This window comes from Rhinoraja longicauda, chromosome 26 (assembly GCF_053455715.1).
Source record: "Rhinoraja longicauda isolate Sanriku21f chromosome 26, sRhiLon1.1, whole genome shotgun sequence".
NCBI lineage: Eukaryota > Metazoa > Chordata > Chondrichthyes > Rajiformes > Arhynchobatidae > Rhinoraja > Rhinoraja longicauda.
In genome coordinates this window covers 20,483,525-20,497,994 of record NC_135978.1, presented here as the reverse complement: position 1 = coordinate 20,497,994, position 14,470 = coordinate 20,483,525, and the positions used below count along the sequence as shown (strand labels likewise).

Sequence of the window (14,470 nt, the reverse complement as noted above, 5' to 3'; positions counted from 1 at the left end):
TGGTCTGTAACCCACCATGTTTTGGTGCAAGAAGTTGGGACCAGTAAATGGGTTGGTGCTGTTCGGCATAGACAATTTGTGAGCTGAAGGGCCTGTTCACTCAGCATTGCAACATCTCTGCTCCACCACACCCTCTGACATCTGTTCCAGATTACTAACATCATCCCAGTGGAAAATCCCCCCTATCCCTTCTAAACTTCTGACTTTATATTTATGCCCCCAGTTCTTGATACTGCTATGGTGTACATCCCCACAATGTACCCTCTTCTAAACTTCAGTGAATGTCAGCAACGTTGTATCAATCTCTCCTCCTACCTCAGAGCCACCATCCCAGGATCCACTGATGAATCGAAGTCACTGCTGTTCTTTTCCCCTTTGCAAGTGCATTTATTTAGGTAAGATGAAAATATGTGCAGTCTTAGAAAGATCCTACATAACCCCAGCAAGGCATCTCTACTTATCTACTCCAAACCTCTCCAAATGTACCCATTGCCTTCATCGCTTGCAGAAAATTCTGGAAAAACTCAGAAAATAAGGCAGCGCATGTGTAAAGAAACACTCACCATTATAGGTCTGTCACACTTCGTCCAGTTCTGAAGAAGGGGCAAAGCCTGGAATGTTGTTTGACTAACCCCGAGGGGACTTTATTGAAAAGCTTTCTAAAAGTCCAATACACCTGGTTCCACCTCAACTATTCTACCAATCACATCCTCAAAGACTTCCAGTGGAAAGGTCAAGCATAATTTCCATCTTATTAAACCATGTTGACTCTGCTCAAACCTATTTTTCTTTGAGGTGTTCTACCCTTTATAGAGTCCAGCATTTTCTCCACCTCTTATTATGGAACTGGTTGGTCATTCCCTGTCTCTCTTCATCCTTTCTCACAGCAGGATCACATTTGCTGCCTTCCAATCCACAAGAACAATCAGGGTGCCAATAACCAATTGTCCACCAATGTTGTAGCCACCTCCCTCAGCCTCAGTTTCACAAGTAACATTTAAAAAAACTAATATTACATTTTCATCAGTTGCCAATTCCCACTCAACCCTTCGTGTTTTGGCGGTACCAGCCCAGGTAAGCTAACAACTGGATAAATTCCCTGCTTTCTGGGCAGTAACAGGTCCAACGGTAGTAATCACAGTTCACTCCCACTCCAGGATCCGCAGTGTAAGCCAGAGTGACGCTCCCATGTCCAGGTAGAGCCACAGCATCTGGGCCCTGCCTTCTGAAAGAGTCACTCATAAGGGGACATAAGGGAACCTCCAGCACTAACAGAAAGTGGAAAATTACACCCCATCCTGGCCAATATTTATCAATTTATATAATTTAACATACTTATCTAATTGTAGAGTTGTACAGCACACAGGCCCCTCGGCCCACCTGTTCTATGATGACTGTTGTTTGCAGGAGAATCCTGTGCGCACACTGACTGAGCCTTATTTTATAGGATTGGCCTCCGGACACAGTCTTTGACTGTGGAAGGGTTCAGAATTCTCCCAGATACGTGATCAGTATTCTCTTCAGGACAGGGCCTTCGCACTTACTGGAAGCCATTGTGCCCACAGACATGGTGCTGACCAGACACATGGTGCATGTTCAGGTGTTGAGCAGACAGGGCAAGCTCTGGGCCAGCACAGTCACTGGTGCAGCTCGCTCTACCACTGGGGGAGGGAAGGAAAGAATGCCCTGCGTGGGATCATTATCCAGGCATCAGGCACTCTTTGCCCCATGGCTCTGAAATGTCCCATCTTATCCCACAAGCCTACACGTTGGAGTTGTCATCTGACAGCCACCGGGACCACATGGCGTAAACCTACAGACTGAAATGGAGGTTGCTGAGGGGTTAAGTATAGACAGACTGAAACATTGTGGAACGAACCTCGCCCTGCAGCATCTGGGAATAATTTTAAAGCAGATTAATAACAGACAGAGTCAGTGCAAGAGTTGGGTGCCACATTCTCTGTGTCCTGCCCATTGGCTCATTGCAAGGACAGGGCTAAATTCCAGTCCCGGCACTCCACAGTCACTGAAGTGGAAGGCAGCACATTCCCCAGTGCTGGTTTCCTGCCGGGATCAGCGAAGCACATTCCTGCCATTTCCAGCAGGAAATTATTTCTCCCAGAAAAATCCTACAGGCTCCCCATACCCGCTGGTCACTGAGTGACACAGCCCTCTGCTGGCATCACAGGACAGGAACAGCACATCCACTGGAGCATTCTAACGGGCACTGCAGACCATAGGAAGCAAATACAGGGGTCGGAGGATCAGCTCGATGGGCTGAACGGCCTTGCCTCTGTTGGTAATAAAAATATTTTTAGGATTCCCCTCTTTAAATGCCTTCCCAGTTAAGCAGGAAGCACAGGGGAGAAAGCAGTGCAAGGCATGGGAAGGGCAGCAGAATCTATCGTCTGTCTAAGGGCTGCTCAGGGACTTCAGCCATCCCCACCACCCACTTTGTCAGGCATGCTCCTTAAGCCAATAGTGTGCATTTGGCTCCAGTCTGAGAAAGCAGGAATCAGACCTCTGGAACTGACAGCTCTCTGTCGATCTACCGACTGCACCCAGCCGGGGCAGCACCCATTGTGGAGCAGAAACCAATGGGCATTGTGGCCAAAAGTGGCAACATCACACATACTAACACCCTGCCAACCTGGCCTGCCAAGGAGATCTGCACTGGTCAGTGATATAGCCCCTATCCATGAGTTGCACCCATGTCCCTCACCTCCTGTTGGCCCTCTCCAGACATCAGCTGGCTGACACACATTAAAGGAACCGCAGATGTTCATTTAATACCAAAGATAGTCACAGAGAGCTGGAGTAATTCAGCAGGTCATGCAGCATCTCTGGAGAAAAGCGATGGGCGATGTTTCAGGTCGGAATTCTTCTTCAGACTGGAAGTCGGGAGGTGGCGAGGAAGGGGAGAACTGCAGGCAGGAAAAGGCCAGAACAAACCAGGACCGGCAACATTCATCCTGTGAACACGAAGTATCAGCCACGGATTATCTGGAAATTCAGCCACCATGTGCAGGATGATGACAAGGACTCAGTGGCTTGTGTAAAAGAATAGAGACACAAGAGACAGAAGATGCTGGAAATTCACCTTTGCTGCAGGTGGTGTTTCAATGTCTCCAGTGGGGACACTTTCAGCAGGTAAGACACCAATCAGACTGGGCCAGTTGGCTGGGGTCTGGCCACTGAGAGCCACACTGCTCGTGGACACCTCTTCCAGCTTAAATGCTGCTTCTTGCAAATGTGCTTGGGTAGGGTTGGGAGGGAAAGTGGTGGGAAAGTTACTTGAAAGGAAGATCGATGAGCAGAGAAACCCAACTTTGTTCCACCTTCCAAGACTGACTACATCTGACTATGTGCAGCAAAGAATTTCCAGCCCCTATTCCACCTTTCCTTCATCCCAACCGCTCCCTGCCATAACCCCCTACAACCCATAATTTCCTCCTTCAATAATACATCAGTCCCAGAGTCCAATTTCAAAGAAGCTTTACAACAACGTGATCAGGTTTTAAACAGCAAACCCAGGACGTTTGCAACAGGCTGACTCGAAGACTTTCTCCTTCACTTCTCCCCATTCCCTTCTCAGTTCCAGGCAGCAGCAGCCTCTGCGAGACCAGGGTCCAGCGGATGGCCATCTACCAGCTGTAGCCAGCAGGGGGAGCCTTGTCATCCTTATTGCTCTCCAGGGAGAAGGGTGGGATCCGCACGTCGAGCTGTGAACCCTCGGGCCTCTCAAAGCGAAACGTCCCCCTGCAGACAGGATGAAAGGAGCAGAATAAATGATACAATTCTACTGCGCCTGAGGCCGCAGTCCCTGGCCAGGAACAAAGCAACCAGGGTCTGAGTTCTCCACTCAGATAGGTTGTGTCAGATCTCCCAGTCACCCAGGTGGTTCCCTGAGGTGCAGCCTTTACTGATGCACCCTATCGCCATGTAATAGATACTCCACAGGCTGCATCTTCAGGTGCCTTCTCTCAGGCCACAAGCAATTGTTGCCCCACTTCCAGCTCAGTCATATCGGGAAACTTGTTCTAGTTCCTATTCACTCTTGTATCTCTCTCCACACAGGCTACCCGATCTGAGTATCTCCAGCGTTTGCATTGTTTTGCTTTGATTCATGAACGACTGATGCCCAGTAAGGGGCGAAACGTTTATGGGTGAAGAGGTACAACTCTGCAGGAAATGCAGCTGGTTTATCTCCTTCCACTGGGCCCTGCCACCATGTGCTAGGCTCTCTGTGAGGGTAGAAGATTTCACACTGGGATACCATATACTAACATTAAATAAGGGGGAAAACAGATAATCCAATCAAAAATCTTTATTTAAACTAGTCATTAAACATCAGCAGCAGGAGCACAGATACAGGCACAGCAAATAATGAAGCACAGTATTGAACCAGGGACACCAGCAGGTAACACACACCTGGTACATCCATCCCAAATGTAGCTCTCCAAAACAAACGGAGGTTACAATCTGAGGTAAATTTCACTCAGGTGCTCTTTAGGTAGATTTTCATACGTGATCGCTGGTAACTGTGTGTGGCCTCACAACAAGGCTAATCCTGGCCTTCCCAAAATGCTGAAGAGCAGCACTCCTGACCTAACCTGGGTCCAGAACTGTCCAAATCCCAACTGCTTGCTAAACCTTGGCACCAAGGACTCACCTGGCAGATCATCTGCTGCATCCAATGGCTCTGTAACTCAGCAGAGCAAGGCAACAGCACGGTTGGATCTGAATCAGCACGGACGTTCAGACACAAGTAATGCCCCCGCCCCAGGGTATTCAATAATTCCGTACTGCCAGTAAACAGTGGCAGAACCAATTCCAGCCACTGCTTCAATCAAACATTTCTATGCTTGTTAATCCACCTGAATTGTACCTATTGCTTTCTAGTGTAGACAAACCCAATATTGCCCCCGGTGAGACAGTAATAGACCATCATCCACCAATACTGGACCCAGACAAACGGACAATAGCCTAATGTTACTCAGTGACAGAAGTCCCCACCAGTACTGTACCCCAGTGTTATACAGTGACAGACTGCCCCCCCACCAGTACTGTACCCGAGTGTTATACAGTGACAGACCTGTCCCCACCAGTACTGCACCCCAGTGTTATACTGTGACAGACCGCCCCCCACCAGTACTGTACCCCAGTGTTATACTGTGACAGACTGCCCCCCCCACCAGGACTGCACCCCAGTGTTATACAGCGACAGAAGTCTTCACCAGTACTGTACCCCAGTGTTATACTGTGACAGACTGCCCCCCCCACCAGGACTGCACCCCAGTGTTATACAGCGACAGAAGTCCTCACCAGTACTGTACTGTTATACAGTGACAGATGTCCTCACCAGTACTATACCCGTGTTATAGTGACAGAGCTGTTCCTATCAGTACAGTTCCCCAGTGCTTAACACAAAAAATATTGCCATGGCAACAAGTTTGTAAGACAGAATTTGGAAATGTTTAATAGCATTGGCATAGGTCATCAAAAACGGTTACATATATTGGCTCCCAAGTACCAGGGCCACACTATTGTCCTGTCTCTAGTGAAGTTTGATTCCTATATAACTTCACAACACAGCACAGCAGACTTCATAAAACCAAGTAACACTGAGAAAGCACACAGCACTGCTTCTCCGGAAAAATGCTCCTGGACCACAAGACAATTAGCAGGAAGACAATCCTATTCCTGATTAATATGTTATTAATTAACCCCAACCCAAACAACACCAGCAAACTCCACATTTACGCTGCCTCCACTCACCTCATCCAAATCTACCTGCAACATTTAACCCCCAACAGAAGCTTGAGTGAGTGCACATATTATGGTGGAACTGGTCACACGTCCCTGTGCGGAGGCTGGTGATGTGCCACATCTTTGTCCAGGCAGCATCACCCCTGGAGTTGGGTCCACTGGTGCTCCGGTTCGAGGAAAGATCCTGAGTGCAGACTGTGTTTAGTTACTCCGTCATTTGCTGGAGGCAAATACTCAGACCGGGGAGGAGAAGGGACCGCCGTCCTCATTACTGCTCTCGAGAGAAAAGGATGGGATGGAAACATCGAAGGTGCTGCTGCCTGGCCTTCGGAAAGTGAACGAGCCCCTGTGGAAGGTGCAAACAGTAATAAGCAGCAGCAATCTGTCCACCTGCTTTAGCACAGCTCCACAACACACCCAGAACACCAAACAACCCTGCCCCTCCTAACACCTCTTCACATTTCCTGTACAAGGTAACCTCTATAGCCTCTGGCCCCCATCTCCCAACCCAATTGCGTTTAACACAGGACATGAATCATATCAACACCCCCTTGTTTACTGAGAATTCACCCATGTCTGTTGTAAATATATACAAACTCTGTTTTCACAACCCTGAGGTAGAAGGTTGCTGAGTCACAACCTTTTGAGAGAAAAAATCTCCTTGCTTTTTAACAGTAGCCTCTAGTTCTATATTTTTCAACAAAAGGAGAGAGTTTTTTACCACATCCATCCTGTTAGGTCCAATGAAGATCTTTTATTATTCAGTCAAATTGCTTCACATTTCCAAATTCCAGGAAATACAAGTCCAACTATTCCTCGTTACGTAACCAGCCTTTTTCTGTACTAATCCCGTGAATTTTATCAGAACTGCTTTCAACTCATTAACATCCTTCCTTAAATAAGGTCAGTATTGTGCACAATATTTCAAGTGGTCTCAGCAACATCTATTTAACTGAATCATAACACCTCCACTTCTGTAAACAATTCCCAAAGCAATTAACAATAACATTGTTAGTTTACAGGGTTATTTGCCAAAACCCCATTAATCCGATAGCTTGTTGTTCAGAAATCCTGATACTTTGGCCACTGACTCACTGGAGCCCGATTCCCACATTCCCTTTGACTCACAGGACCCAATTCCCTCACTTCCTTTGACTTATTGGGGCCCCGTTCCCACATCCCTTTGATTCACCAGGGCCCAATCCCTCACTCCCTTGGACTCAGCAGAACCTCGATTCCCATGTTCCCTTGAAACTCACCTGGGCCTGTTTTCCATGCTCCCTTACAACAACTGGGGCCCCATTTTCCAGGTTCCCTTTAAACTTCCCGGCACACTTGAATCTTTATATTACTCTAACATCTTAACAAAGAAGGGAAATTTAAAATCTGTTGGATTGTCAATAGAAATGATGTCTAACAATCCAGAAAAATTGCCAGTCTGACACCAAAGTCCTGAGTATGCTGGATTAACGGAGTTTTACGATACATTTGTAAATCATGCATTGGATCTCTTAGATCTCTCACCATTTGGACGTATTCTAATTGAATATTATCTTTAATTTCAAGAGGATTGAATTAAAAGTGTGGGGATGTCTTGCTTAATTACAGGGCCCTGGTGAAACTAAACCTGAAACATATAAAATTCTTAAGGGGTTGGAGAGGCTAGATGCGGGAAGATTGTTCCCGATGTTGGGGAAGTCCAGAACCAGGGGTCACAGCTTAAGGATAAGGGGGAAGTCTTTTAGGACCGAGATGAGAAAACATTTCTTCATACAGAGAGTGGTGAGTCTGTGGAATTCTCTGCCACAGAAGGTAGTTGAGGCCAGTTCATTGGCTATATTTAAGAGGGAGTTAGACGTGGCCCTTATGCCTAAAGGGATGAGGGGGCATGGAGAGAAGGCAGGTACAGGTTACTGAGCTGGATGATCAGCCATGATCATATTGAATGGCGGTGTAGGCTCGAAGGGCCGAATGGCCTACTCCTGCACCTATTTCTATGTTTCTATTATGTAAGGGTCTGAGCTTCATAGCCAAGGGAAAACTTGCCATGGAGGAACTCAGTGATGGATATACAGATGGAGTTCAGGCTTAAGTTGGATGAGCAGAAACTAGAACATTGAACAGTAAAGCACAGGAACAGATCCTTCATCAATGAACCTCCGATGTTCCAGAGGAAACAATGAATCTTCCTGATGAAGGCAGGCATTGCACATACCTTCACGATGCCAAGTTAAACTAATCTCCTCTGCCTACATGTAATCCATATCCCTCCATTCTCTGCATATCCACGTGCCTATATAAAAGCCTCTTAAATACCACTTATATATCTGCCTCCACCACCACTCCTGGCACCACAACACAGGCACCCACCATTTTCTGTGTAAAAATCTTTTCCCTGCACATCTCCTTTGAGCTTTACCCCTCTCACCTTAAAGCTATGCCCTCTAGTCCTTAACATTTCCATTGTGGGGAAAGGGTTCTGATTGTCTATCCCATGTACACTTCTCATAATTTTAATGTACTTCCATCAGGTCGAGCCTCAACCTCTGACGTTTCAGGGAAAACAATGAATCTTCCTGATGAAGGCAGGCATACTACATACCTTATTTACCACTCTAATTACTTGTGTGTCATTTTCAGGGAGCTATGCATTTGAAAAACAAGGACTGTACTTTCCACAGTTTAGCAGAATGCAAGGTAGTCTCTGAATCCAGAGTGATGTGACAAGATTGATGCAGAGATATTTCCAATGGCAGGGGTTTTTGAGGTTGTGTAATTTTAATGCCTATTTAATGTTTTTATTGTTGGACTGTGTTTTTGGGGTTGTGTAATTTTAGTGCCTATTTAATGCTTTTATTGTTGGACTGTGGGTGACTGAATTTCGTCCAATATTGGATGACAAATAAAGCTATCTTGAATCTCTCTTGAATCTTGAATCAGTATAAGGAGTCACAGTCTGTAGTTGGATATTCTGGGCAGAGATGACAAAAATATCACCCAAGGTGTGGTGAATCTCTAGAATTTTCTCCACAAGAGGGTTATGGAAGCTCAGCCACTGAGTTTGTTCATCAGTAAGAAGGATGTGGAAGCAGGAGAAGGGAGGGAAATACTAGTATTCTGGAGCATATTTGTATCAGGAAGGCAGAAGAGATATTGGAGCTACATCAGAGTGGAAAATTTCCTCAGAACATGATAAAATCTATCTCAGGATACAAAGGGAAGAAAAGGGGGGGGGGGGAGGGAGGTTGTTGGGGACCTGATGGAGAATTTTGAAACTTCATTAGCCATGGATCAAGTACCAGAACAGTGCAGAGTAGCTCATGTTGTCTCATTCAAGAGAGGCAGTGGAAATAAGCCTGGAAATTACAGTGAGCATCACATAGGAAGTTGAGAAAATTCTGAGGGACAGGATCGATGATCATTTAAAAAGGCAGGGACTGAGTAGGAGTTAGAATGACTTTCTGCAGAGGACATCATATCTCAGAAATCCGTGTATTTTGAGGAGGCAACTAAAATAAAATCGAGGAAGGCAGAGCAATAGACATGCTTTACAAGGCTTTTGACAAAGTCCTGCACAGTAGATTCTCAGAAGGCTAAGGCACAAGAGATCCAAGGTGTAATCAGCCATTATCACGGTGAATGGCGGTGCTGGTTCGAAGGGCCTACTCCTGCACCTATTGTCTATTGTGTGTTGACTAAATGGATACAAAATTGGTTTACCTCAACAATAAACTGGACTGGACTGAAAACACCGATGCGCTATACAGAAAGGGCCACAGCAGACTTTATCTGCTAAGGAGACTCGGGTCCTTTGAAGTGCAGGGGGCACTCCTAAGGACCTTCTACAACACGGTGGTTGCATTGGCCATTTTCTATGGAGTGGTCTGCTGGAGCAGCAGCATCTCAGCGGCGGAAGGGAAGAGACTCGACAAGCTGGTCAGGAAGGCCAGCTCTGTCCTGGGTTGCCCCCTTGACTCAGTGCAGGTGGTGGGAGAGAGGAGGATGATGGCAAAGCAAACATCACTGCTGGACAATGACTCCCACCCCATGCAGGACACTGTCACTGCACTGAGTAGCTTCTTCAGTGACAGACCACCCCAAGTGCATAAAGGAGAGAAATACAAGGTCCTTCCTTCCGGCTGCTGTGAGACTGCACAACCAGCACTGCTCCCAGCAGACAAGTCAACAATAACAGCTAAGAACACACAGAAAACTGATGACAATTTATGTATCTGTTATTTATAATGAATGAAATCTTGCTCTTCACTTTGTTGCTGTAACACTGTAAATTTCTCCGGTGTGGGACGAATAAAGGAATATATTATTATTATTATTTGGTGATGGAGCGCTGGATGGATGTCTTCCTGACTGGAAGCCCTTAATAAGAGGCCAACCCAACAGAACTGGCAGAATTTTCACCAGAAGAACAGCAACAGTTTGAGAAGATGCTCACCACCACTTTCCTAAAGGCAACTAAGGATGAGCATTAAATGGTGGGTTTGCTGGTGACATCTAAATTGGGGAATAATTAAAGAAACAGTATCACTAGTAATAAGGTGACAGCATTTTAATTCAGAGATCACCTACAACAATCCTAGATAATAGTCTGACATACTGCTTAGTGCATTCAATATTGGTCAGAGGGAGCAAATGAAGCATGGTGATTGGTGTGGTTATTTAAAATACTGACAAAGGAGAACAAAAAACAATCACTCTTGCAATAACAAACTATTATTATGGTATGCCCTTGTCCAATCATGTAATACATGTCTACAAATGGCTGTACCAATGCCATACATGTATCTATCATTACAGCATCATAGTATGAATTGGTGAAATTCTCATCATTCTACAGTGATAGTCCTGTTCGCACTAAATCACATCCCTATGTTATATAGGTTCAGTTCTATCCAACGGGAACAGATACCTCTCCTCCTGGTTATTGTTGAGCCTAACTGAACTTCTACACCATGGAAGGCAGTCCACAGAATGGGGGCAGCACAAACCTATTTCCAAAGTCTATTGCTACCTTTACACTTTTTAATCATAGTAGTGAGAGACTGCAGTAACTACCTCGTACTTAGGTTAAGGAGGAGAATGGGCCTGGCAAGAACCCATTGGGAGAGTCGCCGTTCTTGCTTTCGAGGGAGAATGGTGGAATACGAACATCGAGGAGACTCCGGTTGGTGCTCTCAAAGCGATAGGAACCCCTGTGGAATGCAGAGACAAGATCAGTCTCCGGAAATGCCCCCCAACAACTGATTATAGTATCTATGGAAGCAAGGATAGGAAAGGGGGAAGGGAGGGGATTGGCTGGGATAAAATCTAAAGGGAAGGTTTATTCCTAGCCTCTTGCGAGTACAGTACCCATGGACAAGCTCTTATTAACACATTCCCATCCAAATCAGTCTATCTCAGAACTAATGCACCGTTTGTAATGTAATAAAATACAGAAGTTTGAGCAAACACGCTTAGGACACTGATCCTAAGGAGATACCAGAGAATCACAAAATGTTTGCAGTCCCCACATATTGCACTTGAGACTCAAGGGAGGGTTCCCTGTCTGTCCTGAGCTCAGTCATGCTGGAAAGCGTGGGGCTAGAACGCTTCTAGCTAGAAGGCTAGAAGCATGGGGCTAGAAGTCCAACACAGACCTCCAGCTGCAGCAAGCCTCCTGGAAAGGAGAATCAAGCTCAATGGGTGACCCTAGCATACACTTGAGGGATGATTTTTGACTGAGTAAAGGGTAAGCGGGCAATCAGTGACCTAGACAACACCCCAGCATGGGCTCCAGGGATTGGAATTGGTAATGGGAGGTGGGGGAGAGAAATCCTAAGGGCAGAAATTGCCGAGTCCCAAGGCATATCTCTAAAGCAATCCCCAGTGGACATCATAATTGCTGATATTTACAGCTCTGGCAGCAGTCATTCAGCCCATTGTATCCTTGCTAGCCCAGTGACTGGAGGCTTGACACATTTCCTAACTCTCGGTCAGTAGCTCAGCAGGTTATGACTGTCATCAAGGAGTGTGGTTCCCCTCTCGCAACACTTCAATCAATGAACAAATCTCTGCCTGCAAAACACAAATTGCTGACGTAACTCAGTTGGTCAGGCAGTATCTCTGGAGGGAATGGATAGGTAACATTTTCGGTAAGGACTCTGCATGCCATTCTCCCTCCTCCAACTCCTTCAGACTCTGCATGCCATTCTCCCTCTTCAGACTGCATGCCATTCTCCCTCCTCCAACTTCTCTCATGAACTTTGTCACTTACCTCCCTGTAAAGGGACATAGGTAACTGCTCTTCCCTCTTTACTACCAAGAAAAACAAACAGTTTCTCATCAATTATAATCCTTCACATCCTTCCCACTGACGGTGTTGGCCAATTGATGACAGAGCCAGTGAGGTCACGCTGCTCCTGTGTGCAGTATCTTGCACTGAATCCCATCTGCTGATTTGCGCACCAGTCCCACTGATCTCTACAGCCCAAACCGTTCCTCCTCACTACCAAGTGCACTGCTCATTCTGGTACCTGAAGCAAACATCTTGATTATGACCACTATATCCAAGTCCAAGTTACTTATATATGCACTACAAAAATACAAATGAGTGAACTCTATGGAAGCCCATTGCATACAGCCCATTGATCACCGAAATCCTTTATCATCTATTTGCTTTTGGCCACCAAATTCATTTCTCAACCAAGACGATTTTTAAACCAGATCCCATCGACTTTCTCTTTGATCAGACTGCTGTATCGACTTTACCAAACAATCACACTAAGATCCACACAAATGCAACCGGATCAATATTCTATTTATGCAGTCCTTTGGATTTTATTCATCTTTTACCCACCACCATTGGCAGCCCAACAGACCTACAGTTACACAGTTGTCCCCTTTCTCTTGTTAAACAATGGTATTGTGTTACTACATTCCAGCCATTCATTAAATCCTCTCCCTGCTCTTAATCCTCACGCACATTCACCAGATTAATTTTGAGCAAGAGTTTGCTGAATCCCATGGACAGCTGAGAATAAATCCACCAGAGAGCACTGAAGTGGTTAGGAATAATTGGGTTGTAAAAATTAGGCTGGATTATATGGGAAACAATTCGCACATTGAAGATTACAAGGTCATGGGGGGAAATGCCAGAACATAACTAATATCTCATACATCTTGTATTCAAAGACTGAGCATGAAAATCTCAAATGAAATTTAGAGAGCAGAATTTTAAGAAATGCACAAGATCAGTCGAACAATTTACAAAAAATAGATCTCATGAGCTGACTAAAAGACACCTAAAATGAGTCAGAGCCAGTCATGTACTGCAGAGGAAGCATCATCATGAAGCAAACATAAACTCCATTATCACCTGGACAGGATATGTCCAGCATGCTGTGGGCATGGTAGATTCATTGCACTGTGCATCTGCTTACAATGCAATTCACACCATTGAGACCAGTGGCTGCCACCCTCAACAGAAGACTCTGCTACAGGAAGGAAGGGTTGGATTTAGCAATATAACAGATGGCATGCTAGCCTATGATCTAGCATAAAACTGGCACCAGCTCCAGGTGAAGCCCATTGGAGACATGAAGCAGGAAAAATTTAGATTTACCATGGACTTTTAAGACAGGAACAAATCTCACAGGCCAACACCAGCAGCAAGCTGAGCTTTGTAGTTTACTTCCGAGACACCAACTGTGGATGGGTCTCCATTATGCTTTTGGTCTATTCCTTCTGTTTAGGAAAGTCCCCTCTTGGGCTCAAACTCAAGACCGCCAAAAAGTAGGGCAGAGAAATAGTACCAGCTAATGACATACACCAGGCAACCTTCCAACTTCTAAACCAATTTGTTACTATTTTTAAAAGTCCTGGTTATTAGCTTATGGCAACACCAGTGTACTTTTTTAGTTTAGTTTAGAGATACTGCGTGGAAACATGCCCTTAGCCCACCGGGTCCTCGCCGACCAGCAATCCCCACATATTAACACTATTATTAACACTAGCGGTGAGTGGTGCGATGAGATGCAGTCAAAAGTACAAAAGTCAAGAATGTAGATCAGACATGGATGAGATCAGGCATATGTTAAAGCATGGAGTCTGACTGGTAAAACAGTTAAACTTAAGGAGCATTGCCCAGCAACCGGAAGTATGATAATTGCTATTGCAGAGGCATGCATGGTTGAAATACAAGCAGGACTGGTAGCTCAACATTCCAAGCTTTAAAATTCTCACGCATGAAAGAGCAGCATGCAATGGAGGTAATAGTGCAATGTTGATTAGGGAATCCATTGTTGAAAAAAATGAGAAAGGTAGTTCTATATCTGACAAGTAGAGTTATTCAAAAGTGAAATTGTAAGAGAGTTCAGGGCCAGCATGTTGCTGTTAGGGAAGTCATGGAACTCTGGATATCATGGGCTAGACAAAAAAAGCATATGGCAGGCACAGACATTTAAAATAGGGGACGACATTCACGAGAACAGAAATGTAGGGAGATATTTAAAAGAGAAATTAGGAAAGAAAAGGGAGGTTGGGAAATATCACTGATGGACCTGATAACAGAAGATCCCAAAGCAAATTTAAAGTAAAATTTAGGGGAAAAGGATAATCATAAAATTAGATATCAAAACAGCAATCTGTGTGTGTGTGGAGCCAGAGGATGGAAGCAAGGTGTTAATTTAATGTTTCCCATGTATAT

At 45.3% G+C, this 14,470-nt stretch overlaps 1 protein-coding gene across 7 annotated transcripts in view; it reads right to left on the bottom strand.

Annotated features, from left to right (window-relative positions):
* Positions 1–638: 638 nt before the first annotated feature.
* poldip2 (polymerase (DNA-directed), delta interacting protein 2) overlaps positions 639–14,470 on the bottom strand; it is a 35,534-nt gene continuing 21,702 nt past the window's right edge. For 2 of the 7 annotated variants that reach the window (XM_078422590.1, XM_078422592.1), the window contains exon 11: positions 639–3,759. In XM_078422590.1, coding sequence (XP_078278716.1) covers positions 3,645–3,759 — 115 coding nt within the window. In that variant the 3' untranslated portion in view covers positions 639–3,644. Of the gene's footprint in view, positions 3,760–5,178; positions 6,116–10,842; positions 10,980–14,470 lie in introns of those variants that run through there. The other 5 variants (XM_078422588.1, XM_078422586.1, XM_078422587.1 and 2 more) reach the window with 5 other exon arrangements.